Source organism: Cololabis saira, chromosome 23 (assembly GCF_033807715.1).
Source record: "Cololabis saira isolate AMF1-May2022 chromosome 23, fColSai1.1, whole genome shotgun sequence".
Lineage (NCBI taxonomy): Eukaryota > Metazoa > Chordata > Actinopteri > Beloniformes > Belonidae > Cololabis > Cololabis saira.
This window is the reverse complement of record NC_084609.1, coordinates 30,505,189-30,532,126: the sequence shown is the minus strand read 5'-3', so window position 1 is coordinate 30,532,126 and position 26,938 is coordinate 30,505,189. Positions and strand designations below refer to the sequence as shown.

At 45.4% G+C, this 26,938-nt stretch overlaps 1 protein-coding gene across 1 annotated transcript in view; it reads right to left on the bottom strand.

Annotated features, from left to right (window-relative positions):
* Positions 1–523: 523 nt before the first annotated feature.
* LOC133424283 (protein bicaudal D homolog 1-like) overlaps positions 524–26,938 on the bottom strand; it is a 60,251-nt gene continuing 33,836 nt past the window's right edge. Inside the window, exons 6-11 of the mRNA XM_061714784.1 lie at positions 20,758–21,258; positions 19,785–19,963; positions 15,101–15,476; positions 13,236–13,430; positions 9,999–10,150; positions 524–2,025 (exon numbers count right to left, since the gene is read on the bottom strand). Coding sequence (XP_061570768.1) covers positions 1,086–2,025; positions 9,999–10,150; positions 13,236–13,430; positions 15,101–15,476; positions 19,785–19,963; positions 20,758–21,258 — 2,343 coding nt within the window. The 3' untranslated portion in view covers positions 524–1,085. The remainder of the gene's footprint in view (positions 2,026–9,998; positions 10,151–13,235; positions 13,431–15,100; positions 15,477–19,784; positions 19,964–20,757; positions 21,259–26,938) is intronic.

The following is a 26,938-nucleotide window of genomic DNA, read 5'->3' as shown; positions in this document are numbered from 1 at the left end:
GACTCTGGTCTACAGAGGAGTTCATGGTCCCCTCAGGGACTGACAGGTGTCCAGGTCCAGACCATCACCCTCCACCTCCGTGCTTGAAAGTGGGTACAAGGTGATTCTGGTTTCCTCCAAACATGGATCTGAACCAGAACAGACATGTCCACGTTGGTCTCATGTCTCCAGAGGACATGGTTCCAGTTGGTTTGTCCAGATTAGATCTTCTTCTCATTGCAATGCGTGTAGACTCCGAGATGGAGATCTTGTCACTGTAGAACATTTAACTCCTAATAGTTTGGAAAGGATTTCAGAACCCTTTGGGACTGATGCATAACAGTTGCTTCTCTTAGACCATTGCTGATGTCTTTCCCTGTTGGTGATGTTTGAACACACCTGAGTGCTCCAGACAAGATCAGCTGATCAAGACAGTTGACAGGTGAAATACTGAGGGGGACTCACTTCTTTGTTAATAAATAAATAAATAATGGCATGGTGAACAATGTCAGTTTCATAGTAAAGAACCACTCCGATCAGAGGATTTTACTTTTATTACACACAAACATAACCCTACGAGATATGGAGAGAGGGCTTTAACTTATGCATATGACTGTATCTGCTTTAGTGTTTTGTGTAAATTATATACTTTTAGACAATGTGAATAAGACACTGAGTATAGAGGAGAGTATTTAATGTGTCATAACTCTCAGGAAACAGTAGCAGTGTTCACTCGATGACGGTGTTGGTAATTGCTTCATGCACATGTGGTCTCAACCTGAAGAACCTAAATGCTAAAAACTCTTAATAAGAAGTCTGATGACGTCCTCGGGTGGACCGGTCAGCAGTCTCAGATTAAAAGGAAAGGCGGGGCCGCTTGTGCTCCTTCTGTCAAATCCCTGAGCAAAGTCACTGAACATTCACAACCCATCGGCCAAGGCGTAGGCACAGGAAACAGGAAGTGGGAAACAGGAAACCAGTGTGTCCTCTCTGTGAGCCTCCTCTTTCTCAGGCCACGGAAGAGAAGGATGATGGGAGTCGCAGGTTTAGTCCCAACGAGGAGAGGAGGGGGCGAACGGTACAAGGATTTATGCTAAGTGTTATTCTCAGGGCCGGTAGGAACTGTAGTACCTAGGGTAGAGGGGGGTGTAGTGGCTGGAATGGTTGTAAGAGGGGGAGGGGGTGAAGGTGGGAGTGGAGCTGTGGTAGGAAGAGGAATAGCTGTGGGAGAAGGCGGAGGAGTACGACGGGGATGGGGAAGGAGTGTGGAGGACGGAGGAGCGCGTCATGCCGGACAGGGGTCGAGTTCGGGGAGACGGAGTCCAAGCCGAGCGCCTAAGCCCGAGAACCGAGGAACGGTAGGGGGAGGAAGGGGCAGATCCCGGCTGGGAGGGCCGGGTGGTGGGAGGGGTGTCTGAGGGGTGGGGTCTGGGTAGACATGAGCTACGAGGCAGCGCCGGCGAGAAACTGTGGGGCTCAACCACAAACGTCCGCAACCCAAGGGTCCATTGGGAGTGAGCCAGCCTCAGAGGGGTGGAAGGTGGGGTCTGCGTAGATGGAGAGGACGGGGCCTCCAGAGACGGAGGACTCTCCGGTGCCCCGGGGCCGGACAGCGAGGCTAATGACGGTGATGAGGGACTGCGAGTGGGTTTTTGCGAGGTCGGAGAGGTGAGAACAGAGGCCAAAACTGCAGCGGCTGCACTGAGGGGGGTGGATTCGTCAAAAAAAACCGACATGGGACTCGTGAGGTTGGAAGGGGGGAGGATGCCAGGCACCGACGACGACGTGGAGCTCGGAGCTAGGTGGCTGGCCGAAGCTGAGGCTGAGGAACTTACTTTGGGGGTGCTGGTCCTCGCGCGGGTCAGCCTGCCCCCCCTGGTGCGATGCGACTGCTCTTGGTCAAAAGCCAAGTCCTCAAGGCGCTGGGTGAGGGCCAGTTTCTGCTGAATGGCCATGCGCAGGAGAGAGTTCAGAGTCTTCTTCTCGTCCTCGGCTGCAGCCAGCTGCCGCTGCATCTCGTCTAGCTGTGTCATGTATTCGTCACACCTGCAGAGAAGTCGGAAAAGCAAAAAATAAATCAGTAAGAGTCTAAGGAAAGCACAGTTAATGTGGATAAAAATGTATAACCCCATATCAGAGAAGTTGGAACAATATCAAAAAGGCAGGGGAAAAAGAAAAACACGGTGATTCTTTAATTTATTTGGACTGTCATTTCTTTGCTCACAGTACGGAACTCAGATATTTACGGAAGAGTATCAGGTCCATGCAGGAAAAAAAATTTTGAAAGGGGAAGATTTTTTTTTATTGTGCACTTCGAAATGTCGAGGAAAAAGTCAATATGTCGAGAAAAAAGTCGAAATGTCGAGATTAATGTTGAAATACAATTTCGAGAAAAAAGTTGAAATGTTACACATAGCTTGGGCTCTGGAACCCAGCTCCTTGAAAGGGGCTGGACCCTCCACTACTCTGGAGTTGCCCAGGGTGAGAGGCGGCAGGCTGGTGTGGGCTTGTTTATAGCCCCCCAGCTCAGTCGCCATGTGTTGGAATTCACCCCGGTGAACCAGAGGGCCGCTTCCCTGCGCCTTCGGGTCGGGAAATGGAAAAGCAGTGCGGAGTACTCGGCCTTCTTGGAGTCCCTGGGAGGAGTACTGGATAGTGCTCCAACTGGGGACTCCATTGTTCTACTGGGGGACTTCAACGCTCACGTGGGCAATGACAGTGATACCTGGAGAGGCGCGATTGGGAGGAACGGCCTCCCTGATCTGAACCCGAACAGTGCTTTGTTCTTGGACTTCTGTGCTAGTCACAGTTTGTCCATAACGAACACCATGTTCAAGCATAAGGGTGTCCATCAGTGCACGTGGCACCAGGACACCCTAGGCCGGAGGTCAATGATCGACTTTGTTGTTGTTTCATCTGACCTTCGGCCGCATGTCTTGGACACTCGGGTGAAGAGAGGGGTTGAGCTGTCAACTGATCACCACCTGGTGGTGAGTTGGATGCACTGGCGGAGGAGAAGGTTGGACAGACCGGGCAGACCCAAATATATTGTGAGGGTCTGTTGGGAACGTCTGGCTGAGCCCTCTGTCAGGGACATCTTCAACTCCCACCTCCGAGAGAACTTCTCTCAGATCCCGGGGGAGGCGGGGGGACCATGTTCTCTGCCTCCATTGTCGACGCAGCGGCTCCAAGTTGTGGTCGCAAGGTCTCCGGTGCCTGTCGTGGCGGCAATCCTAGAACCCGGTGGTGGACACCGGAAGTACAGGATGCCATCAGACTGAAGAAGGAGTCCTACCGGGCTATGTTGGCCTGTGGGACTCCTGACGCAGTAGATGGGTACCGGCAGGCCAAGCGAGCCGCGGCTCGGGCAGTCCTGGAGGCAAAAACTCGGGTCTGGGAGGAGTTCGGGGAGGCCATGGAGGAAGACTTTAGGTCGGCCCCGAAGAAATTCTGTTTATGGTGTGGGTGGGGAGCTGTGGACCTCGACTGGGGAATCGTCGGACGCTGGAAGGAATACTTCGAGGATCGCCTCAACCGACTGACATGCCATCCATTGAGGAAGCAGAGAGTGTGGACTCATGGATGTGCTCGTCCATCACCCAAGCCGAGGTCACTGATTCGCCCTGATTACCTCAAGTCTCTGGATGTCGTAGGGCTGTCTTGGTTGACACCCCTCTGCACCATTGCATGGAGAAAGGGGACAGTACCACTGGAGTGGCAAACCGGGGTGGTGGTCCCTCTGTTTAAAAAGGGGGACCGGAGAGTGTGCTCCAACTATAGGGGGATCTCACTTCTCAGCCTCCCCGGGAAAGTCTATGCCAGGGTACTGGAGAGGAGAATACAGCCGATGGTTGAACCACGGATTCAGAGGAACAATGCGTTTTTTTTTCCCGGTCGTGGAACACTGGACCAGCTCTATACCCTCCGCAGGGTGCTCAAGGGTTCATGGGAATTTGCCCAACCAGTCACCATGTGCTTTGTGGATCCGGAAATGGTAGTCAACCGTGTCCCTCGTGCCATTCTGTGGGGGGTCAGTGAGTACGGGGTCCGGGGCCCTCTATTAAGGGCTGTCCGGTCTCTGTATGATCGGAGCAGGAGTCTGGTTCGCATTGCCGGCAGTAGATCAGACTTGTTCCCGGTGCATGTTGGACTCCGGCAGGGCTGCCCTTTGTCACCGGTCCTGTTCATAATTTTTATGGACAGGGTTTCTAGGCGTAGCCAGGGGCCGGAGGGGATCCGGTTTGGGAACCACAGGATTTCATCTCTGCTTTTTGCGGTTGATGTTGTCCTGTTGGCTTCATCGGACCGGGACCTTCAGCATGTGCTGGGGCGGTTTGCGGCCGAAGGCAACGCAGCAGGGATGAGAATCAGCACCTCCAAAACAGAGGCCATGGTTCTCCATCGGGAAAGGGTGGCGTGCCTTCTCTGGGTGGGGGGAGAAGTCCTGCCTCAGGTGGAGGAGGCATAGTTAATACATAGTATTGATGTGAAATATTCTTAATTTAATTTTAATGGTTTTATTATGTTGTTTTTAAATTGTTTTGTTTTAATGTGGATTTTAATGGAAAGCACTTTGGTCACCCTGTGTGTTGTAAAGGGCTTTATAAATAAAGATTGATTGATTGATTGATTGATTGATTGATTGAGGAGTTCAAGTATCTCGGGATCTTGTTCACGAGTGAGGGAACAATGGAGCGGGAGATTGACAGACAGATCGGTGCAGCGTCCGCAGTTATGCGGTCGGTGTACCGGACCGTCGTGGTGAAGAAGGAGCTGAGTCGAAAGGTGAAGCTCTCGATTTACCGGTCAATCTAGGCACCTACCCTCACCTATGGTCATGAACTTTGGGTAGTGACCGAAATGATAAGATCGCGGATACAAGCGGCCGAGATGAGTTTCCTCCGCAGGGTGGCTGGACGCTCCCTTAGAGATAGGGTGAGGAGTTTGGTCACCTGTATCTGTATCTGATCCTCCTGGACGCCTCCCTAGGGAGGAGTTCCAAGCATGTCCCTCCTCCCTAGGGAGGTGTTCCAGGCATGTCCCTCCTCCCTAGGGAGGTGATCCAGGCATGTCCCACCGGGAGGAGACCCCGGGGAAGACCCAGGACACCCTGGAGAGACTATGTCTCTCGGCTGGCCTGGGAACGCCTCGGACTCCCCTTGGAAGAGCTGGAGGAAGTGTCTGGGGTGAAGGAAGTCTGGGCATCCCTGTTGAGACTGCTGCCTCCGCGACCCGGTTCCGGATAAGCGGCGGAAAATGGATGGATGGATGGATGGAAATAATAATAAGGAAAACAGAAAAAAATATAATACAACAATAAAAAACAAACAAACAAAAAAAATGACAAAATGAAACAAAGTCAAAACAAAATAATATCCAAAACTGGACAAGGATAGCTGCAACAAGGTCGTCTTTATCAAGTTTGGCTTTAATTTGATTTGCTGCCATATACTAAAATAAAATATTTTATTGTTTTGCATTATGGATTTGGGCTGTTTTCTTGATAATATCAAGAAAAGTCAAATACCAATGGGAGATGTTAAGAGTGTGTGGTGATTTCCATCTTACTGCAATTATCTGCAAACATATCTATGTTGGGCTAAGTCATAATTTAATTTTTTTGTCTCTAAATCCTTTAACATCCTGTCCTGAAGAGAGGCCAGGACTGCAGACAGATCAGTCCAGTGTCAGACCCTCTTTTTCCTCAGTCATGTGTCTGTAATGTCCAGAATGGGATTTTACATTCACATACAGCTGAAAAGTTAATGGACGTTCCTGGATCAGATCTGGTCTTGAAGGCATCAGATGTTGCTCTAAAAACAGCCATCACAGGGCCTGAATTTCTGACTTCTAACTGATAACAGTCCAAATGATCCATTTCCTGGTTTGCAAAGCACATTGCATATATATATATATATATATATATATATATATATATATATATATATATATATATATATATATATATATATATATATATATATTCACAAAATAAATATATGTGATATCTTAAAATATATATTATATATATTATATAAGAAAAATGCATATATATATATATATATATATATATATATATATATATATATATATATATATATATATATATATATATATATATATATATATACCTTAGGTTTTTACCAACATGGTATTAACCATTTATATATATGCAGACAAAAGAAATTTTGATTTAGTTTGTTCATTAACCAGTAACATTTTATTAGTTATTAGTATCTTTCCAAAGGTGGAAATAAGATTATCTATTTTTATAAGTCCAGTAGTAAATGTGAAAGCCCAAGTACCAACAAATGGTTGACCCAGACCTAGCCTTGACTCTGGAGGACTACTGCTGCCGAACGTCCACCAGACAAGGACCAAATCTGTGTTTTCTTCGCTTTGGGCCGAGCCCTTGTAACACTCAATGTAATCCCAACAAATCATGGCGCAACACAAGTTCAGTTCAGCTGAACTTGTGGCTCACATCTGACCAACGTAACGTATAGAGGGTCTGCATTGACGTCACTTCCCCACTGCACCAGCCCACTTACTCACACTGAGTGGCAAAACATCAGCAAAAATGGCTGCAACTAGTGGAAAAGACGGGAAAACAGACGATTATGGGCTTAAATTAAAGGCAGTGGGACTTGACAGTGACCCGTACAGTTACCAAGAACCAGTGGTCCATGGACATTAATATTTGGTACAGTTACCAAGAACCAGTGGTCCATGAACATTAATATTTGGTACAGTTACCAAGAACCAGTGGTCCATGGACATTAATATTTGGTACACTTACCAAGAACCAGTGGTCCATGGACATTAATATTTGGTACAGTTACCAAGAACCAGTGGTCCATGGACATTAATATTTGGTACAGTTACCAAGAACCAGTGGTCCATGGACATTCATATTTGGTACAGTTACCAAGAACCAGTGATCCATGGACATTAATATTTGGCCACGAATCCAGTTTCCTGATATTTATATGTGGCCAGGTGATGGGGGGCGTGTCTCTGACCCAGGTGTGCAATCAGGTGGTGTTGAGCCAGCTGGGACAAACATTTCCCATAAAGGCGGCGGCAGACAGGTTGCTCTTCATAAAAGAGAGTGGAGAGTTGCATTTTAAGAAAAAGTGCCTCAGAGCATTCGGCTGTAGCCCGGGAATGGGAGGATGCAGTGAATAGCGGCTCCACGCTGCAGACTGCCTGTATATATTGTGCAAAACCGCATGGCAGACGGCAGTCACAAGCTTTAATAGAGATGTAAGTTCTCTCTTGTGTATGGTGGTTGATGTTCACTTTTACTACCTTTTTATTATGAGTAATGGGTCATTTGAATGTGGTTTGTAGTGAACTGATGCCCCGCGCTGTGCCATCCATCGCGCTGTGGGGAGACGGGGTTCGTTGACTCTGTGTGTTGCAACACTTTGGTGAGCTGTCTTTGTGGTGTGTGTTGGGCGGGATGCGGTGCTCATCGACTCCCGCTGGTGATTAATGGTGTTTGTTTCAATGTCTTATACAGGGTTGTCCTGAGTGGTCACTGCTTTGGACCAGGTTAGGTTAAAGCCATAACACCACAGTGGCATTTAGGATAAATGTTGTGATTGTGTGCCAACCTGTCTCTTTTAGCGTTACATTATATATTTTGGGATAACGTGTTTTTTGTACCTGTGTTTTTATCCAGAGATTTTCTAAATAAAGATTATATTTTTATATTCAGTCGTTGTCCGTCTGAAGTGGTCTCTATAGCCCTGGGTTACATATATGTACTTAATTTCTACGCCGGGGAAATACACGAAGCAAAGCTTGAAGGCTTACAAAAGTCTTGACGCTTGGTCCGACTTCAAGGCAGGATTTGTTGTAGAAATTAAAGTGATGAGGACACCGAACTTTATGATTTGACCGTTTAATGTTAGCTACCCAAAAATCCAACATTACCTGATACAAAATGGGAACAAATCCACGTTTCGGTGCCTGGAATCCAGTTGTTTCTGTGAATTGCAGCGATCCATTTGTCTCTCTTAAGCTTATTTTTTGGCAGTCTGTAAAACGATAACTCAGATTTCTTGCTAAATCTATGAGTACAGTCGATCCCACAACAGCTCTTTCCCATTTTAGATGTTTTCCAGTTGCTCAAACTGAAAGTCTACGCTGCCACTCAGTCTTTCTGCCACTCAGTCTTTCTGCCACTCAGTCTTTCTGACACTCAGTGGGCGTAACCCGCTGTGAAGTCGCATCTGTGACGTCATGCGCATTCCCTCTATATCAGGGGTTCTTAACCTTTCTGACCTTGGGGCCCAACTTTTTCAGTACAGAGTGGCCCGGGGCCCATTAAATATAAACACTCTATAGCAGGGGTATTCAACTAAAACTTTAAGAGGTCCATTTAGAGAAAATTTACTCAAGCGAAGGTCCAGAACATCATAATATATATGTATGTATGTGTGTGTGTGTGTGTGTATATTCAAGTAGCCTCATAGTTGTATCAACATCTGCATCTGACTGTTATATTAAAAAAAGTACATATTTGCCAATTAACATGTTTAACTTGAATTAAACATATTTTTTTCTCTTAAAAATAAAGTAGGTTTTATTTTTCAAATGCTATCTTATTTTATTTCTCTACCAGCAGTTTGAATTTCCCCTTTTCTTTGTTAATTGTCTCAACACATTTTTATACTAAATTATAAACACATCTTAACAATTTAACAGTTTTGCAGTTTTTCTTTCTTCCCCTCTTATAATCTTATGCCCCCACTTTCTGTCGTTCAGTGAGAGAACTGAGCTCTAACTTCTCCTGTCAGGACTTTAAATCTGGGCTGGATGGTGTCAGGTTCTCATATGCATGTGGAGGTGCTCATTGATGAGCCTGAAACGATATTTAGTTTTAATTATGTTCACTGTGGAGAAAGCTGCTTCACAGCTGTATCTGGACCCAAACATGGGCAGGATGTTTTAAGATGGTCAGTTTATTTTTCTGTGACTTCAGTTCAGACTTGAGTGGATATGTTTGATGAAAAACTTGTGTTTTGTTTCAGTGGCGTTTCACTTTCGCACTTTGAACGCCACGGTCTCTGAACGTATGAGACACTGGTTTTGTCCCAGTGGGAAGACTGAACAGGATGAATTTGTCCATTCCGGGTTGCATATTTAAAAATACAGCGAGGACAAAACTTAGTTTGATTTTACTTTAAGTTATTTACATTAATAAGTTGTCAGGACTCAGTGTGTCGGGTTTCATCCGAGCCTGATCAGCTGCGACGGGCACAGCCCACACCGCAGCTCTCTGGTCGCGCTGCAGCAGTTACTTTCCGATGCTTTTTCGAAAGCCCGAACAGTCCACTCCAGCAGACACGACAGCCCACGCATCTACATCTACCATCCTTCAGCAGTAACGACGGAGCCCACCGCCCGAGCGCCAGCCTCAGCCGACCTCCCCGGCCGCGGGGACGCGCCGGGATAAATGATCAGGCCGCGCTCGCTTGCTCTGGGCGCAGACCCAATTAATCGATCCCTAATCCTGGCGGATCTAAACCTACTCTGTGCAAAATGAAGGATTTTCTCTGTAAATACACACCATTTCTCTTACTATTACACGTACAGCTAGCTGAGTGTCTTCTTCTCCTCATTTGGTCGGCAGTTGCTATGCAGTCCTGCGGCCCTCGCGGCCCACACGTACAAAACTGAATTTTTTTTGGTGGCCCACTAGATGCGCTCGCGGCCCAAGTGTGGGCCGCGGCCCTATGGTTAAGAATCACTGCTCTATATAATTTTCATAAATGTGCCAAAAGTACTAAATGCAACTCTATTTTGTCCCATATGTGTCCACTGTGTGGACAGTGTTAACTGCAAAATCCCAGCCTATATCTTGAAAGGTCTCATATGGAATCCCAGCTCATGTTGTATAGAGCCATTTTACTGTATCTCTGGGTCCGGCAGATCATGCAGGCTTCTGTGTGCTCCAGTGAGCACCTTGTTAGCCCCCCTCCACAGATTATGAGTGCTTGTTTTACTACCTGGTGGCAAACATGGCTCGCAGAGATGAGAAGGTGGCGGCGTCCTCCTTCAGGGCCTTTAGCTCATTCCTCAGCTTGGTCATGGTGTCTGTCACCATGGACTTCTCTGCGTCGTACTTGCTCTTCAGGTTTAAGAGTGCCCCCTCTGCTGTCTAAGACAACAAACACATTAAACCAACATTAATGATACTGTCTTACAGTTTTCTGTTTTCAATCCATCCATCCATCCATCTGTTCACAAATCTGTGAACTCCAGTTTATTTCAGCCATAGTCCTTGATAGCTTGGTTTGGGTTTTACATTAATTGTTTATGTTATGTTTATGTAATAATTGCTCAGGGGTCATGTTCTGGGTCTCTGGAAAGATCCTAGACACAACTTCTGTTGTAATAGACGCTATATAAATAAAATTGAATTGAATTGATAGTGATGGAGCGTTATCAGCCAGCCTCAGTATAAATTCTGGTTGACAGAAATGTTGTTAGCATAACATCCAGGGAGATTTGAGATAAGCCAGCATGCCAAGGCCAAGCAGCCTGGCACCTAATTTCCATAACAATAAAAAGTTGTTTTGGGTCAGGCCGACTCCAGTCATTTTCCGTCTCTCTATTTCATCTCAATGGTGACTCCAAACAGCCAAATCTGTGGTCAATTTCCACCAAGCTGAGCTTCCGACTTCACCAAGGTCTTTTCCATCCTGCTAATGAGTTCCAAAACTGCAGCTAGCCTGCGATTCTATTCAAGAATCCAGTTTGCGATTTTGCTCACACAGCGTTTGTGTGACCAACACACTTGAGTGTTGGTCACACAGCTTATCCCTTCAGACACGCCAGGCCACCTTGAAAGAGCCAGAATAGCTGTCGACGTTTTCTGAATTTGTCGACGTGCCGGGTAACCACCAACTCCAAAAAGCAGAAATCCTTTTATCAGGAATCCAATTATGTAGACATGTTCAACATCCTTGGCTGACAGTAGGGACAGATCCACGATCCTCCACGTCTTCCAGGAGTCTATCATGTATCCAGCAGCAAAGTCCCGTCAGTCCCGTGCCTCCCCTCTGGGAGCCACGTCAAACAGTTCGTATAATTAAAGAACCACACATCAGGGTGCACGGGTGTCACATTGGGTGTCAGTATTGAGCCAGTATTGGGTCTGCTTCTTTTCACCATCTACCTCCTACCCTCGGGCTCAATCTTCCGTCACCATGGGGTTCATTTCCACAGCTACGCCGATGACACACAGATCTATATCTCCTCCAACTGTCTGGATGACATCAATACCTGGATGAGCAAACATTTTCTAAAACTCAACGGCAATAAAACTGAGTCTCTTCTCATTGGCTCCAAATCCACCCTCACCAAGTCACAACTCTCTCCTGCTCCACCCGGCTTCCCGGTACCCTTCTCCCCTCAAGTCAAGCATTGGCATTATCCCGGACAGCACCCTTTCATTTGCACCTCATATTCACAACATCACCCGGACTGCATTCTTCCACCTCTGCAACATCTCCAGACTCCGTCCAGCACTGTCCCAGTCCAGCACTGTCCCGGTCCAGCACTGTCCCAGTCCAGCACTGAAATCCAGGTCCACTCTTTCGTCACATCCTGTATTGATTACTGCAACGCCCTCCTCACTGGCCTCACCGATTGCAACTCATTCAGAACTCAGCCGCCCGGATCATCACCCGCACCAAGTCATCTGACCACATCACTCCCCTTCTTAGCCAACTCCACTGGCTCCCAGTCCATTACCAGTCCACTACCAGTCCACTACCGCGTCATCTACAAAAACATCCTCCGCACCTACAAAGCCCTTCACAACCTAGCTCCCACTGACCTCTGGGACCTCCTACATGAATACACTCCCCTCCCCACCCTCCGCTCAACCTCGGTTGGACTTCTCAACATTCCCACTTCACGGCTCTGCACCATGGGTGCCCCATGGGTGTCCGAGCCTTCAGTTGCTCGGCACCCAGACTCTGGAACTCCCTCCCCCCACACATAAAACAGACAGACTCCATCACAACATTCAAAACCCAACGCAAAACCCACCTGTTCAAACTCACTCACTCTAACTGGACACTGTGCTCTACACTACACCAGTTTGTTCTATTTTTTTTGGTCTATGTACTTTGTTTATGCTGTCTGTTGCTGCTTTTTTTGTATTAACTATATATTATAAAATGTGTGTTTGTATCACTTGTAAGGTGACCTTGGGTGACCTGGAAGGCACCTCTAAATAAAATGAATTATTAGGGCCCAAGCACTTACAGTGCGAAGGCCCTATTGTATCTGTAGGAGATATTCTCGTTTATATTTTTTTCCTCGTTTTTATTTTTCTTCCGACATAATGAGGGCCTTTTTGCCCCCCTAAACGTGCCCCAAAAGTCGCCAAATTTTGCACGCAAACCAGGCCTGGCGAAAAATTTGATATTTAATGGTTTGCATTAATGAGCGTGGCCTAACGGCTCAACAGCGCCCCCTAGAAAACTTTGTGCCTCAAGGCCCACAATACGGTTTGACGTACATGCACGAAAATCGGTACACATCTGTATCATGTCACAACTTAAAGAAAAGTCTCTTGGCGCCATGGCCGAAACCAAACAGGAAGTCGGCCATTTTGAATTAATCATGTAATTTTGGCGGAATTTATGCCATTCCTTCGGCAGTTAATACGGCCCGAACCGTAACATGCACCCAGGTGTGTTATACATCAAAATGTGTGTCTTGATCCTGCAACGATGCGCATTACTTTTCTAAGTCAAAAGCGTTACCGTGGCGACGATAGACGCCAAAAAGCGTCAAAAATCATCTGATTGGTCCATATTTATAGTTCCTACTTTCTGCCATAACTTTTGAATAGTTTGACATAAAGACTCGTGGGTGGTGTCATCTTACTCGGTTTTGAGTACTTGACATTCATTGGCATGAATTAGCTCCGCCCCTTCTTCTGATTGGTCGATATGTGATAGTTCTATTTTCTGCAATAACTTTTGAATGGTTTGACATAAAGAGTCATGGGTGGTGTCATTTCTGATATGCTTATGATAAGTTGAGTTTTATGTGAACAGCAAAGGCACTTTTTATAGTATTATTGACCTAGGAATGTGGGGGGAACCCGAGGGGGGGCGGGGGCCATGAGTGCGAGTCCGTTCATCGCTTCAGCTTTAATTATTATTATTATTAACAATATTTTGATGTCAACAGGCAGTAGCCCTGAATGTTGTCGTCTGACGTACCTGTTTGTTGGCCTTGAGCACCACTCTGAGAGTAGCTATCTGCTCCCTCTTGGTGCTCAGTAAGGCCTTGAGCTTCAGGATCTCCTCCATGCAGCTCTCCTTGTCCTTGTCCAGCAGCGGCGCCAGCTCCCTGGCTGCAGCTCTCTGTCTAGACAACTGCAAGGACCTGTCCACCGCCCGCTGGAGGTGCTTCACCTGGCAGGTGAGAGGACAAACATGGAGGGGAGAGGAGGTGGTGACACAAGAGACGGGAGGATCCAAACTGGAGGTACTTCAGATGGACAGAGAGGGGAATGATAGCTAAAAAAAACACTCTAAAAGGAATTTGGCCTAAAAGGAAGGATTCCATCTTTAAGTGTGAAACAAATGCAGGAATGATGAAGAGGAAAGAAGGAAAGAGAGGAAGAATAATGCACAGCTGAAGCATAAGACAAACAGACAAGGAACTGTGGTTCTGAAGAAACTAGATGGTTAGCGGCAGGGCTGGGCGATATATCGAGATTTTAATATATATCGATATATGTCCAAACGTGATATGGTACAAGACAATATCGTTTATATCGATATAGCTTTTTTTGTGACAAAATGATTGTACATCAACGCTGACCCCTCGCGCTGGCAGAAAAATACCTTTGTGTGCTGAAACCTGACAGTTTTCCTGGCACAAAATCTGTAAAATGTACAGTAGTTGACTTGTTATTTGTTGTAGTTGTTATTTGAGATTTGCTCAAAGAGATGCAATATCTGTTTACATGTTTTATTTGAGAATTGCACAAATGTTTTGTTATTTGCACAACTGTCAACCTCAGTGGAAAAGTCTGCCTGTTACTGTCTACATTGTATTAATTGCACAGTGTATTTTAATTTAATTGTTATGCAGGAAAGGGATATTTGTTTTATTTTATTCAAGAAGCATTTTTATTCTATATATGCAGGCAGTTTATTTTTATTTCATTTGTTTTATACATTTTGATATTGTGCAGACCTCTGTTAATAAAGGAACCTGTGTGACATTTGGCACGAGGCTTTGTATTAAAACTGACTGTTTTTTTAAGGGTTTGCCTCAGAAAAAAATGAAGCTAACAGAGATGCTATGCTATAATGCTTTGGGGGAAACCCCAATTATGTCACGGAAAAAAATATCGATATATATCGAGTATCGCCATTCAGCTAGAACAGGGGTCGGCAACCCGCGGCTCTAGAGCCGCCCTAGTGGCTCCTGGAGCTTTTTCAAAAATGTTTGACCTTTTTTATTCCTTCTTTTCTTTTTTCCTTTTTTTCTTCTTTTTTCCTTTTTTTCTCTTTTCTCTTTTTTTCTTATTTTTTTCTTTTTTCCTTCTTTTTTGTTCCCTTTATTCTTCAGTTTTCCTCTTTTTTTCTTACTTTTTTCTTCCTTTCTTCCTTTTTAATCTCGAAATTTTGACAGTTTTCTCGAAATTTTGACTTTTTTCTCGAAATTTTGACTTTTTTCTCAACATTTCGACTTTTTTCTCGACTTTTTTCTCAACATTTCGACTTTTTTCTCGACATTTCGACTTTTGTCTCAAGATTGTACTTCAACATTAATCTTGACATTTCGACTTTTTTCTCGAAATTTCCACTTTTTTCTCAAAGTGCATAATGAAAAGAAAATCTTCCCCCAGTTCTAACTAATATAGAAACATGCAGCATGTGTTGCCTTCATTCTAAGGCTGATACAAGACTTTTCATTTTTTGCGGCTCCAGACATATTTGTTTTTTGTGTTTTTGGTCCAATATGGCTCTTTCAACATTTTGGGTTGCCGACCCCTGAGCTAGAAAATATGGAGATATGACGTTTGGTCCATATGGCCCAGCCCTGGTTAGCGGTCAGCAGAGGAGGGTACCTGGTCTCTGACGATGGCGTTGAGGTTGTAGATGTTCAGGGGCTCCCTGCGCAGGTCCCCAGGGGGCTCCAGAGCAGGCGATGATGATGAGGATGACGATGAAGAGGCACTGATGCTGGGTGAGCGGGTGGGAGGCGTGCACGGCTGCTGACTTTGCTCCGAGGCAGCCGCTTCCTTCCCCTCCCTGGTGCCCCCCCCAGACAGAGGCTCTTTGGACGGAGACTCGGAGGGGCTCCGCGACTCCGCAGGAGAGGAGGCTGAAGAGGTGACTGCAGCAGCCAGTCGCCTGGCCAGGCGTGGTGTGAGGAGAACTTTGCTGTTATCTGAGGACATGGCTTTGAGACAGGCACTGAGGCCCCGGAGCCCCCGGCCTTGTCTGAAAGAGAAAGGGAGTAAATTATATCATTTTATCTTCAGAATGATGGTTGATCAGCAGATTCAGGCCACCTTTTCCTGTTTAAATGTAGCTTCTCCCCTCATCACACCGTGACAGACGGGTGAAGTTCTGGACAGGTTGAGTCTTGTAAGTATAAAAATAATTGCAGTACTTCCTCTGACCACTAGGGTCTGGATGCAGAACCTGAGGTGGGTAGTAACAAGTTACATTTACTCCGTTACATTTACTTCAGTAAGTTTTGGGAAATGTTGTACTTTTAGGAGTAGTTTTGAATCACTATACTTTTTACTTTTACTTGAGTAGATTTGTGAAGAAGAAACTGTTCCTCTTACTCCGCTACATTAGGCTACGTTGAGCTGTTACTTTTCTTTTATCCCTTTTATCCACGTATGCGTCAATCTCATGACATCACTGGGTGATTCTTTGGGAAAAATGTTTGTTTTTGCATGTTTTGTCACATTTACACAGACTCAAACACACACAGAGTTTCTATGAGTTCATGTTTGTTCTAGTTCTGCCTGGTTAAAAAAGAAAAGTACAAAGGCTGGAAATTTTGTGCTACTTGTGCTTAATTTATTTTTTTATTCTGTTATTATTTTATTTATTTTATTATTTATTAAAGTACTTGAATTTACTTTAAGATTATTTTAATCTAAGCTATTTTTTATTAATTTTAATTTATTCTATTGATTTAATTTGCCTGAAGATGATTATTTTGTACTTTTATCTGTTTGAATGGTTGTGTTAAAAAAATAAATCAGACGTTACTCAACAGTTACTCAGTACTTGAGTAGTTTTTTCACCAAGTACTTTTTTACTTTTACTCAAGTAATTATTTGGATGACTACTTTTTACTTCTACTTGAGTCATATTATTCTGAAGTAACAGTACTTTTACTTGAGTACAATTTTTGGCTACTCTACCCACCTCTGATCCCACCTGACAGACGGGTGAAGTTCTGGACAGGTTGAGTCTTGTAAGTATAAAAATAATTGCAGTACTTCCTCTGACCACTAGGGTCTGGAATGTGAACTGAGTTTCCTCTACTGACCACTAGGGTCCAGATCCAGACCTGCAGTTCCTCTACTGACCACTAGGGTCCAGATCCAACAGTGAGTTTATCTCCATGTAAAAATGTTTAAATTTATAGCAGAAAAATAAACATAACTACAGTCTGGTACAAAAATCATTTTGGTCTCAATGTTTAGATTTCATATCCATGATGACTACGTGGGTGAAGTGTAATGGATGTTAGACCGAACGGATCATAATGGTTCATATTTTACAGATAATATGGCTTCTTTTACTATAAAGTACACTGAGAGACCACAGCAGCTCTGGGTTAGTGCGGAAGGGTCCAAGGATGAAGTAGAAGACAGTAGCTACCTTCACCCAAGGCCAGAGGCTGCTACAGGGACTACATGGAGATAGCTTGACTACAGTTGAGGTCGTAGGCGCGGGCCACACCCACTGTTTTATAACTGCTCGGGGGAAGCAGAAAGAGGCGGTTTCAGCCAGTTAGCAATTAGCCTAGCGATTGCAGCCAAGTCGACTTCTGGTATTTCACCACACTCGGGGCGCTGAAGCGTCAGCGAGACGTCAGCGTTGTTACTGCTCACTTGGGGTTAAGACCACATAGGGTAAAGATCTGTGACTCTACCTGTGCGAGTCCACCAAGCAGAGTTACAACCAAAGTAGCCTAAAATGTGTCTCAAAACCATCCTGGTCAGATATGGGTACAGACCAAGACGTGCCTCTCATAGGCAGCGCAATCCGCAAAACCTGTGTTGTCCCGTGCTATACTTGTCTGCCACATCTGTTTCCTGTGGTCTCTGGACCTGTCAGTCTGCAGTTAACAAAACAGAGTTCATCAGTTCAGTGTTTCATCTCTCAGACATTCAGGTCCTAGCCCTGACAGAGACTTGGATCCGCCCAGAAAACACAGTTACACCAGCTGCTCTATCCGTAGATGCAGAATTCACTCAAAATCCTCACTCTTCTGGATGAGGAGGTGGTACAGGCTTTCTAATGTCCAAAAAGTGGATTTTCACATCCATCTGTCCCATTGCTCATCACTTGAATATCACACAGTAAAGATCTCTAAGCCCTTCACTGCTTACATTCTGGTCATATACCACCCTCCAGGAGCCATCATAGATGAGTTCATCTTTGAGCTGGACATGTTTCTCTATGACATTCCTGATGATGGCTCCCACTTGTACTGGGAGACGTGAACATTCACAGGCAAATGAGTTTCTGGCCCATCCACTCTTTCAATCTTTCAATCTGGTCCAGACTCCTCCAACACACAAAGCTGGTCACACCCTTGACCTGGTGCTGACCAAAAACTACACTACATCTGACGTGTGTGTCACACCACTGCACCTCTATGACCACTTCCTGGTTTAATTCTCAATCTCCCTTCCTCATGTCACTCACCTGAATCTAAAGATGGTTTCCTGCCGCAGAAACGTATGTTCTCTCAGCCCTACAAAGCTGTCTAATGAAGTCTACTCTAACCACCCTTCCCTCTCAGACTTTCCCATACTATCTGTTAATGAGGCTACAGAAACACACTGCTCCTCACTCGCCTCCTCTCTGGATAAACTCTGTCCTCTGGTGTCCAAACCAGCTGGACAGAAACCTCCCAGTCCATGGCTCACAGAGGTTCTGAGGGACCACCGAGCTGGACTCTCACCACCACCTGCTCAACCACCTACTTTATTGGCTGCAGAAAAGTTTGCGTCTTACTTTACTGAAAATGTTGCTAGTATCAGTAACCAATTCTCTAAGCCTGACCGTCTCTGCTCTCTCCAACCGGCTACCGGCGCCTCTCTCTGCTCCTTCCAGTCTCTAAATCAGGACGAAGTCGCTAAACTACTAGCCGGCTCAAAACCAACGACCTGTCCTCTTGATCCTGTTCCTACTGACATCCTGCAGAGCATTTTACCTACCGTCAAACCTGCAATAACCAACATAATCAACTCCTCTCTTAAATCCGGCATCTTTCCCTCTGCCTTCAAACAAGCTTGGGTCACCCCACTGCTGAATAAACCCACACTCAACCCTGCCCAGGTTGAAAACTACCGGCCGGTCTCACTGCTCCCATTCATGTCTAAAATTCCATAAACGAGCCGTCTTCAGTCAGGTCTCACAGTTCCTTCGCGACAACTGCCTGTATGATCCACATCAGTCTGGCTTTAGGCCACTCAACTGAAACTGCCCTTCTGTCAGTTACTGAGTCACTACGGGCTGCCAGATCTGCTGGTCTGTCCTCAGTCCTCATAATGCTGAGTCACTACGGGCTGCCAGATCTGCTGGTCTGTCCTCAGTCCTCGTACTGCTTAACCTGTCTTCTCCCTTTGACACTGTCAACCCCCACATTCTCCTCTCCACACTGGCAAAGCTTGGCATTTCAGGATCTGTCCTCCTGTGGTTCATGTCTTACCTCGCGGGAAGATCCTTCAGAGTATCATGTCAAGGACATGATCGCATGAGCTGGCAACAGGGGGGGCACAGGGATCGATGCTTGGCCCTCTTCCCTTTTCACTATACACCACTTCACAAGATGAAATCATCAGCTCTCACGGCTTCTCCTACCTCTGATATGCCGATGACACCCAGCTCTTCCTTTCCTTCCCACCTGGTGACACTGCCGTCTCAATGCGAATATTGGTCTGTCTTTCTGATATCTCTGCATGGATGAAGGACCGTCACCTAAAGCTTAATCTGTCCGAGACTGAGCTTATTGTTTGTCCAGCCAGTCACTCCTTACCTCCTCAGATAAACAGCTGGATTCCACCACACTTGTACCCACGTCTTCTGCTAGGAATGTTGGTGTCATATTAGACAGCCAGCAGACCTTTAAGGACCATGTTGCCTCGGTTTCCCGGTCTTGCCAATTCGCTCTTTACAACATCAGGAAAGTCAGACCCTACCTGATAGAACATACGGCATAGCTCTTGGTTCAGACTCTGATCATGTCAGGCATTGACTACTGTAATTCCTTGTTGGTCAGCCTTCCTGAATCTCCGTCAACATGACTGAAGCATATGATCAAGTCCGTCACATTGTGCCAATGAGGGACCCAGTAATAGGGCCAACTGGAAATTTTGACCAACTGAAAATTGGCAGTGGAGAAACTGGACCCAACGTAATTTGTTACATTTCCAAAGGGAATTTAATGAGCGTGAAAACTGTCAGCACAACAGATGCTGATCCTGGCCCTAAAAATCTAGTTTTGAGTCTGGAATGGATTTTGTGCAACTTTCTCGGCAACTTTCTCACCTGTAGTAGTCCAGCATGACCCGGTTGGGCGTCTCATTGTTGCACAGGCAGACGTGGTGATAGAGCTGGGCCAGCTCCTCACTCAGATTTACCAGCTCTTCCTGAGCAGCGTTCAACGCCCCATGGCTCTCGCTGCCTACTGACTGAGCAGCCTGCAGTTCCAACTCCAGGGTAGAGATCTGAGAGGAGACAGGAATCCTGGTAAGGGTTTTAAAGAGCTCTTGTTTGTTTCCTTTGGCACTTTTCCACTAGTACCTACTCAGCCCGACTCGACTCGCCTCGGTTTTGCGCTTTTCCACTAGGGGTCTAACATGCCGAGTAGATACTTTTTCTGTAACTACTTTGCCGAGGTTCTAAGCTGCTGAGTCGGCTGTATATGACATCATCACACTACAGGCCACCGATTGGTCGGGGGGTTGGAGTCAGACGTCTGAGTCAGGAGGAGGAAATCAGAGAAAGAGACTGATTCTTGTTCATTTTATTGGACAGGCAATGGCAGCAAAAGTCTGTTTCATGATCCAACTCTGAGGTGCAGATGTTCATAAACCTGGTGCTGAGGAGAGAATTACAAAGGGATCTAGACGGTGATAAGGAACGACCAGATCTACCAGGAGCTCTGTCTCTTCATAGCTGCTCACGGCTCCAGCTGACTTTTCAGCATCGCCGGGACAACATTTTTAAAAAAGCGTTGCCGCTTGAAGTTTCTCTCACTCTCATTTTTTAACTTTATATCAAACACAAGCCACAGACCCAGCAGCACATCTATCATCTCCTCCAGGTTCTACATCTTTAGTGTTGTTGTCTTCTTCATTTAGATACACAATCGAATACGTCACAGCAGCTTCACTCCAACCTCCTACTTCTGATCTGGGTATTGAAAAGAAACGAAGGCAAGATGAATCGGATCGAGTCGAGTGGGGCTGAGTAGGTACTAGTGTAAAAGCGCCACTAGAGACATGTATTGGGGCAATACCTTGTGCCGGCCCTCCCGGACGCTCTTCTCCAAGGAGGAGACCTGCTTCTGCAGCTGGCTGTATCTGTGAGGCTTGGCCTCCAACGCTCCCTCCTCACAGTGAGCCAGCTTCTCCCGGAGGAGTTTCACCTCTGCTTTCAGCTCCACCACCTCCGTTACAGCTACTCGATATTTGCACTGAAGGATTTCCAGGCCAGGAGTTTGGTATGAAAACACGTGACTCTTACTCAGCGTCTCAGTCTTACTGTCTTCAGGGTCTTCGTCTTTCTCAGCCTCCTCTTCTTCTCTGTCCAGCTGCATGGGGGTCCCGGAGTCGGGCTGACAGCTGCTGCTGCCGCGGGCCTCCTGGTTCTCGTTTTGGTGCTGGCGCCGTAAGACCGTGACCTTCTGGGTGAGGCGGAGGACCTTCTCATGCTGCTCGCTCAGAGCTCCCTCTGTGTGCTGGAGCTGAGAGTGGGACTCCTGCAGACTCATCATCAGAGCCGCTTTCTCACGCTCAACCTGAAGGGGGCGGTAGGGAAATCACACTCAACAGACGGCATCATGTCCGTGACATTACTGTTTCAAATATGGCCTCATAACTGCAACCAAAATAAAATAAATAATTTGGGACAATACAGAAAAAGCAAAGAAATAAAGTCTTACACGATGGACTGTGATCCCTGTAGCACCCTATAATGTAATCATTTCCTGAAAATGTAATAAAATTTGCACTTAACTCAATCGAAAATGTAATAAAACCCAATAATGTAATAAAATATCCTGACGGATATTGTAATAACATTTTTACCAATAATGTAATACCTTATTATGTTATTGGGAATTTATTACATGGAACTCAAAGTCTGCAATTTAACCCAATAATCATTCTGGTGTTTCAAATCCTGTGTATATAACATTCTTAGATACTTAAAACACAAAATGTAGAACTGTGGACTGAAAATGAACATATACCGTATTTTCGCGACCATAAGGCGCACATTTTTTTTTTTTTTTAAATGTCCCGGGCGCCTTATGAAACAGTGCGCCGTGTCTATTACCTGAATTACGGTAATGTCAGGCCGGCCACCATGAGAACGGTAAAAAGAGAAGGGGGCGGGTGAAGCCCCCGTGAGTTGCGACGTGAATGAGACCATCCACTGAGCTGTTTAATGCGAAACAGAAGATGAAAACTTTTAAGGATTTGCTTGATGTGTAAAGTGAAATAAAATACAAGTTTTGCTCCGCTCTATTTAAATAAGCACACTTGTTCTGCAGCGCGCGTGTGTTTTGCATGTCTGGAACCGAGGATGAACCTGCCATGGGATTGCGGGTCCGATCGCCGGTTCCCCGGGGCAGATCCGGCTGAAATGCCGGTGCTCTTTCCCCGGGAGCCCCTACTACCAGACAGTCCATGTGGGCTCCTCCGGTCCCGGCCGGTCGGAACCGGTCACTTTCCCCGGTTAAAACCGCGTGATGCGCGCTGCTGCAGCCCGACTTCCTGGTTCCCCAAGCGGGCTCCAAACGACCTGGTTCCCGGCCGCTTTGCGAGAAGGGATTTCTGGGGTCTGTCTCAGGTCGGATCAGTTTCACCCTCCAAGATTTGCAGCCAAATCTGTCGGTTACAAACCCGGTACCAGATCCCGACATGCGCGTGTGTGTGTGTTCGCGGCGCGAAATTTCTCATTTATGTGGTGCTTGCCTGCCGCAGCTGATGGACAGAAACTGTGGTGATTTTTAAAAGAAAAACTTTGCATAAGACGTTTCCAGCCGGAGTCATTATAAGGACGAATGAAAAGGGGGGGCTGGATGAAGGGATGATGATCAAGAAGCTGAGACAGGTCTGGAAATTCGGACTGGCGCAGCTGAATTAGCGGAGCGGAGCTCCTGTCGGATACAACCCGGGACCGGGACCCGGGACGCGGGACCCGGTCCAGCGCGAGGGAGCAGACGGGAGCGGACCCGGTCCAGCGCGGGGGGGGGGGCGGGACCCGGGACCCGGGACCGCCGCGGTCGGGATCCGCAGCACAACGGGGTATGAAAAGTTTATTTAGGCCTACTCTTGTGCTCTCCTGCCACGCTGATGGACAGAAACTGCCGGCTATGGTGATTTTTAAAAGAAAAGCGTTGCCTAAACAGACTTTTCCAGCCAGAGTGAAATGAAAAGGGCTGGTGGCTGAGACAGGTTTATGTGCAGCGCCCCGGTGGTTTTTTTAAATTCTTTAATGCAGAAACAGAATATGAACCTTTGAAGGGTTTGATTGATGTGAAAAGTGAAATAAAATATCAAACTAAGTTTTGCTTCCACTCTATTTTTAGAGCGTGTGTTTTGCAGCACGTGTGTGTGCAGCTCCGTCTCTGTAGACGGCACCTTTTGGGTCGGTGCGCCGTATGTGTGTTTTAAAACCAAAAATGACACACAAAACTGAGGGTGCGCCTTTCCACACAGTGCGCCATATGGTCGTGAAAATACGGTATATGTTACATTATCAGTTTTGGAAAGAAAAAAAAAAGACCCACCTGAAAATGTAATAAATTCCCAATAATGTAATAAGGTATTACATTATCGGTAAATAAATGAACTGGATAGAAAAGGGATGAAGGTTAGATCAGGGGTCGGCAACCCGCAGCTCTAGAGCCGCATGCGGCTCTTTAGCGCCGCCCTAGTGCCTCCCTGGAGCTTTTTCAAAAATGTTTGACCTTTTTTTTCTTTTTTTCTTTTCTTTCCTTTTTTCTTTTCTTTCTTTCTCGAAATTTTGACTTTTTTCTCGACATTTGGACTTTTTTCTCAACATTTCGACTTTTTTCTCATTAATCTCGACATTTCAACTTTTTTTCTCGACATTTCGACTATTTCATCAACATTTCGACTTTTTTCTCGACACTTTGACTTTTTTCTCAAAGTGCATAATGAATAAAAAATATAAAAAAAATATTCCCCCAGTACTAACTAATATAGATGCATGCAGCATGTGTTGTCTTCATTCTAAGGCTTATACAAGACTTTTCATTTTTTGCGGCTCCAGACAGATTTGTTTTGTGTGTTTTTGGTCCAATATGGCTCTTTCAACATTTTGGGTTGCTGACCCCTGGGTTAGATGAAGCAAAACAGAGTACATGTTGAATGAGAGGAATCCAAGAGGAACGGTGAGGCTACAGGGAGCAGAGCTGAGGAAGGTGGAGGTTCTTGAGCACTTGGGGTCAACAGTCCAGGGCAACGGAGAGGCTGGAAAAGAGGTCAAGAAATGTGTGCAAGCAGATTGGATCAGGTAGAGAAAACTGTCAGAGGTGATGTGTGACAAGAGTACCAGCCAGATTGAAAGGAAAGATCATTTGAAAGATAATTTGGAGACAGTGGCACTGTGGCACTCTTTGGGAGACGATGATGGACAGGAACTGGAATGAGTACAACAGAGGGACGGCACGTGTTAGATGTTCAGAGATAAAGTCAAAGAGGCCAGATTGAGATGGTTTTCTCATTTAGTTCCATAAGATGTGACCCACATTAGAAAATTAACCAGTCAGAGGATCCAGATAGATTCCAGTCACAGTTCAAATGGACAAAATCAGGTTGGACCACCATGGATCCTGCACACAATCCCACTTGGAAACCAGTAGCCCGCCCTTTGGTAACATGGGTCTCAGATAAACGCACTGGAGAACGGTTGTGCAGACACATCAGCCATATATCAATAGTTAGGGATGGGAATCGAGAACCGGTTCACAGTGTTTCAATTCCTTGGATTTGTTTGCTTTTTTTGCAAACGATTCCCTTATCAATTCCCGTGGGTGCGAATTACGTCACCACGCACGTTGCGTAACTACGCTCCGGCGGACTACTAGTCTACCGCTAGCTCAGGGGTCAGCAATCCAAAAGGTTGAAAGAGCCATATTGGACCAAAAACACAAAAAACAAATATGTCTGGAGCCGCAAAAAATTAAAAGTCTTGTATAGGCCTTAGAATGAAGGCAACACATGCTGCATGTACTGTATTAGTTATAACTGGGGGAAGATTTTTTTTTCATTATGCACATTGAGAAAAAAGTCGAAATTTCGAGAAAAAAGTCGAAATGTCAAGATTAATGTTGAAGTACAATCTTGAGACAAAAGTCTAAATGTCGAGAAAAAAGTCAAAATGTCGAAAAGAAAGTTGAGAAAAAAGTCTAAATGTTGAGAAAAAAGTCGAAATTTCAAGAAAAAAGTCGAAATCTCGAGATTAAAAAGGAAAGGAAAAAGGAAGAAAAAAAGAGGAAAAAAGGAAAAAAAGAAGAAAAAAAGGGAAAAAAAGAAGAAAAAAAGAAGGAAAAAAAGAGAAAAGAGAAAAAAAGGAAAAAAAAGAAGAAAAAAGGAAAAAAGAAGAAAAAAAGGAAAAAAAGAAAAAAGGAAAAAAAAGGTCCAACATTTTTGAAAAGGCTCCAGGAGCCACTAGAGCAGCGCTAAAGAGCCGCATGCAGCTCTAGAGCCGCGGGTTGCTGATCCCTGTGCTAGATTCTCCATTCATCAAGGCAGGGAAGAGTATCAGGCCAGAATAGATGACTCTTACCAGCAGTGACTAAGTTTGTGGTGTTGAACATGTTACTGGACATTCTTGTGTAATTGCCACAAAATAATTTGTTGTATTTAGTTAATTTCTACATAAGAATATTTATTTTAATATTATTTTATATTTATTTTTTAAAACAAATAATGTTTTCTGGGGACCCCCTGGCACCATCGAGGAGACAAGGCTGGGGGCGTCTTAAAGGTATTGTGACATGAAAAACAAATTTTTCTTGATTTTTTGTGTTTTGTTGGGTGTCAATTACACCCAAAAAACAACGAACTTTTAACATTCAGTGTATTGTGTGCTTTCTGGGATTTTCCACATAACTGTGCAAAAACAGCGCATCTGGTTTGGTGGCGGGTCGTTACGTATAGACCCGCTAAATCACCGCCCCCTCCACCCAGCTCCCTGCCTCCTCTCCTCTCCAGCGCACCATAAAGGCTGATTTATGGTTCCGCGTTACACCGACGCAGAGCCTACGGCGTAGGGTTACGCGGCGACGCACTCCGTACGCTGAACCCTACGGCGTAGGGTCTGCGTCGATTTAACGCGGAACCATAAATCAGGCTTAACACAGAGCTGTTTAGAGCCTCTTTTGTTCTAATCACCGGAGGAAAACTGCTAAGAAGACCCGCGGCCACTGACTGGACTTAAGACAAGGGGACAGTGCTGCTTGCATGCCTTTATTTTTATGATTGTTTGCTGTGGTTCGCCCTGCTGCTTTTCCGTGCATGCTTCGCCTGTCGCTCCCAGCTTAACTCTCCGACGCCGCTGTGAGCGTATGGCTGGAGGAGGAGGAGGTTTGGAGGAGGAGCGGAGCAATGATTGACAGGAAAGGGGGGAAAGGAAGCGTTTTTCACGGCGCAAAAAAACACTGTAATAAAAAGCCAGGAATAGAGTACTAGAGTGAATATTTTCTTGTTACACTCTTTTAGACACATTTGAGGGATGTTGGCCAAGACTTTTAATAGTGTTAAAAGCATGTTAAAAATGATGTCACAATACCTTTAAGACCTCACTTTTATTTTTTAGTTCAAAGATATAAAACAATGTTGATGCTAATCATTTGTTCTCCTTTTTTCCAAATGAGAATTGATAAGAGAATCGATAAAGAATCGAATCATTAAATAGAATCGAAAATGGAATCGGAATAATCTTATCAATTCCCATCCCTATCAATAGTGTTTCAGGTCAGCAGCAGCCTCTCCCAGGCCACGTTTCCACATAGTATTTGTATTTACAAAAACGGATATTTCCCCCTCTACATTTTGAAAAATACCATAATTTACACGAACCTGCATAAATATCTGTTAAGGTGCTATGAGCAGCCAAACCTACAGGGGGCAGTGTAACGAGAAGATAAAGTCATGCTAGCCAATCCGAATCCTGGAAAAAAACATCAACAAATGACACGAGTAACTTCCAGTTACTTCCAAGATGAACGAGGGTCTTTGGTTTGGAGTGACGGAGAAGTGGAGTTACTTTTAAGTGTGACTTTAGAATATAAAACTGACATACACTGAAACTGAAATACAAGAAAATATTGACGGTGGCCTAACAAATTGTAAACACAGGTCGCACTCATGGCGCTGCCGACGTTTCTGTCCCATAATGTGACGTTCTGAAGCCTAAATGTCCGTTTCCCTCTGTTTACAAGT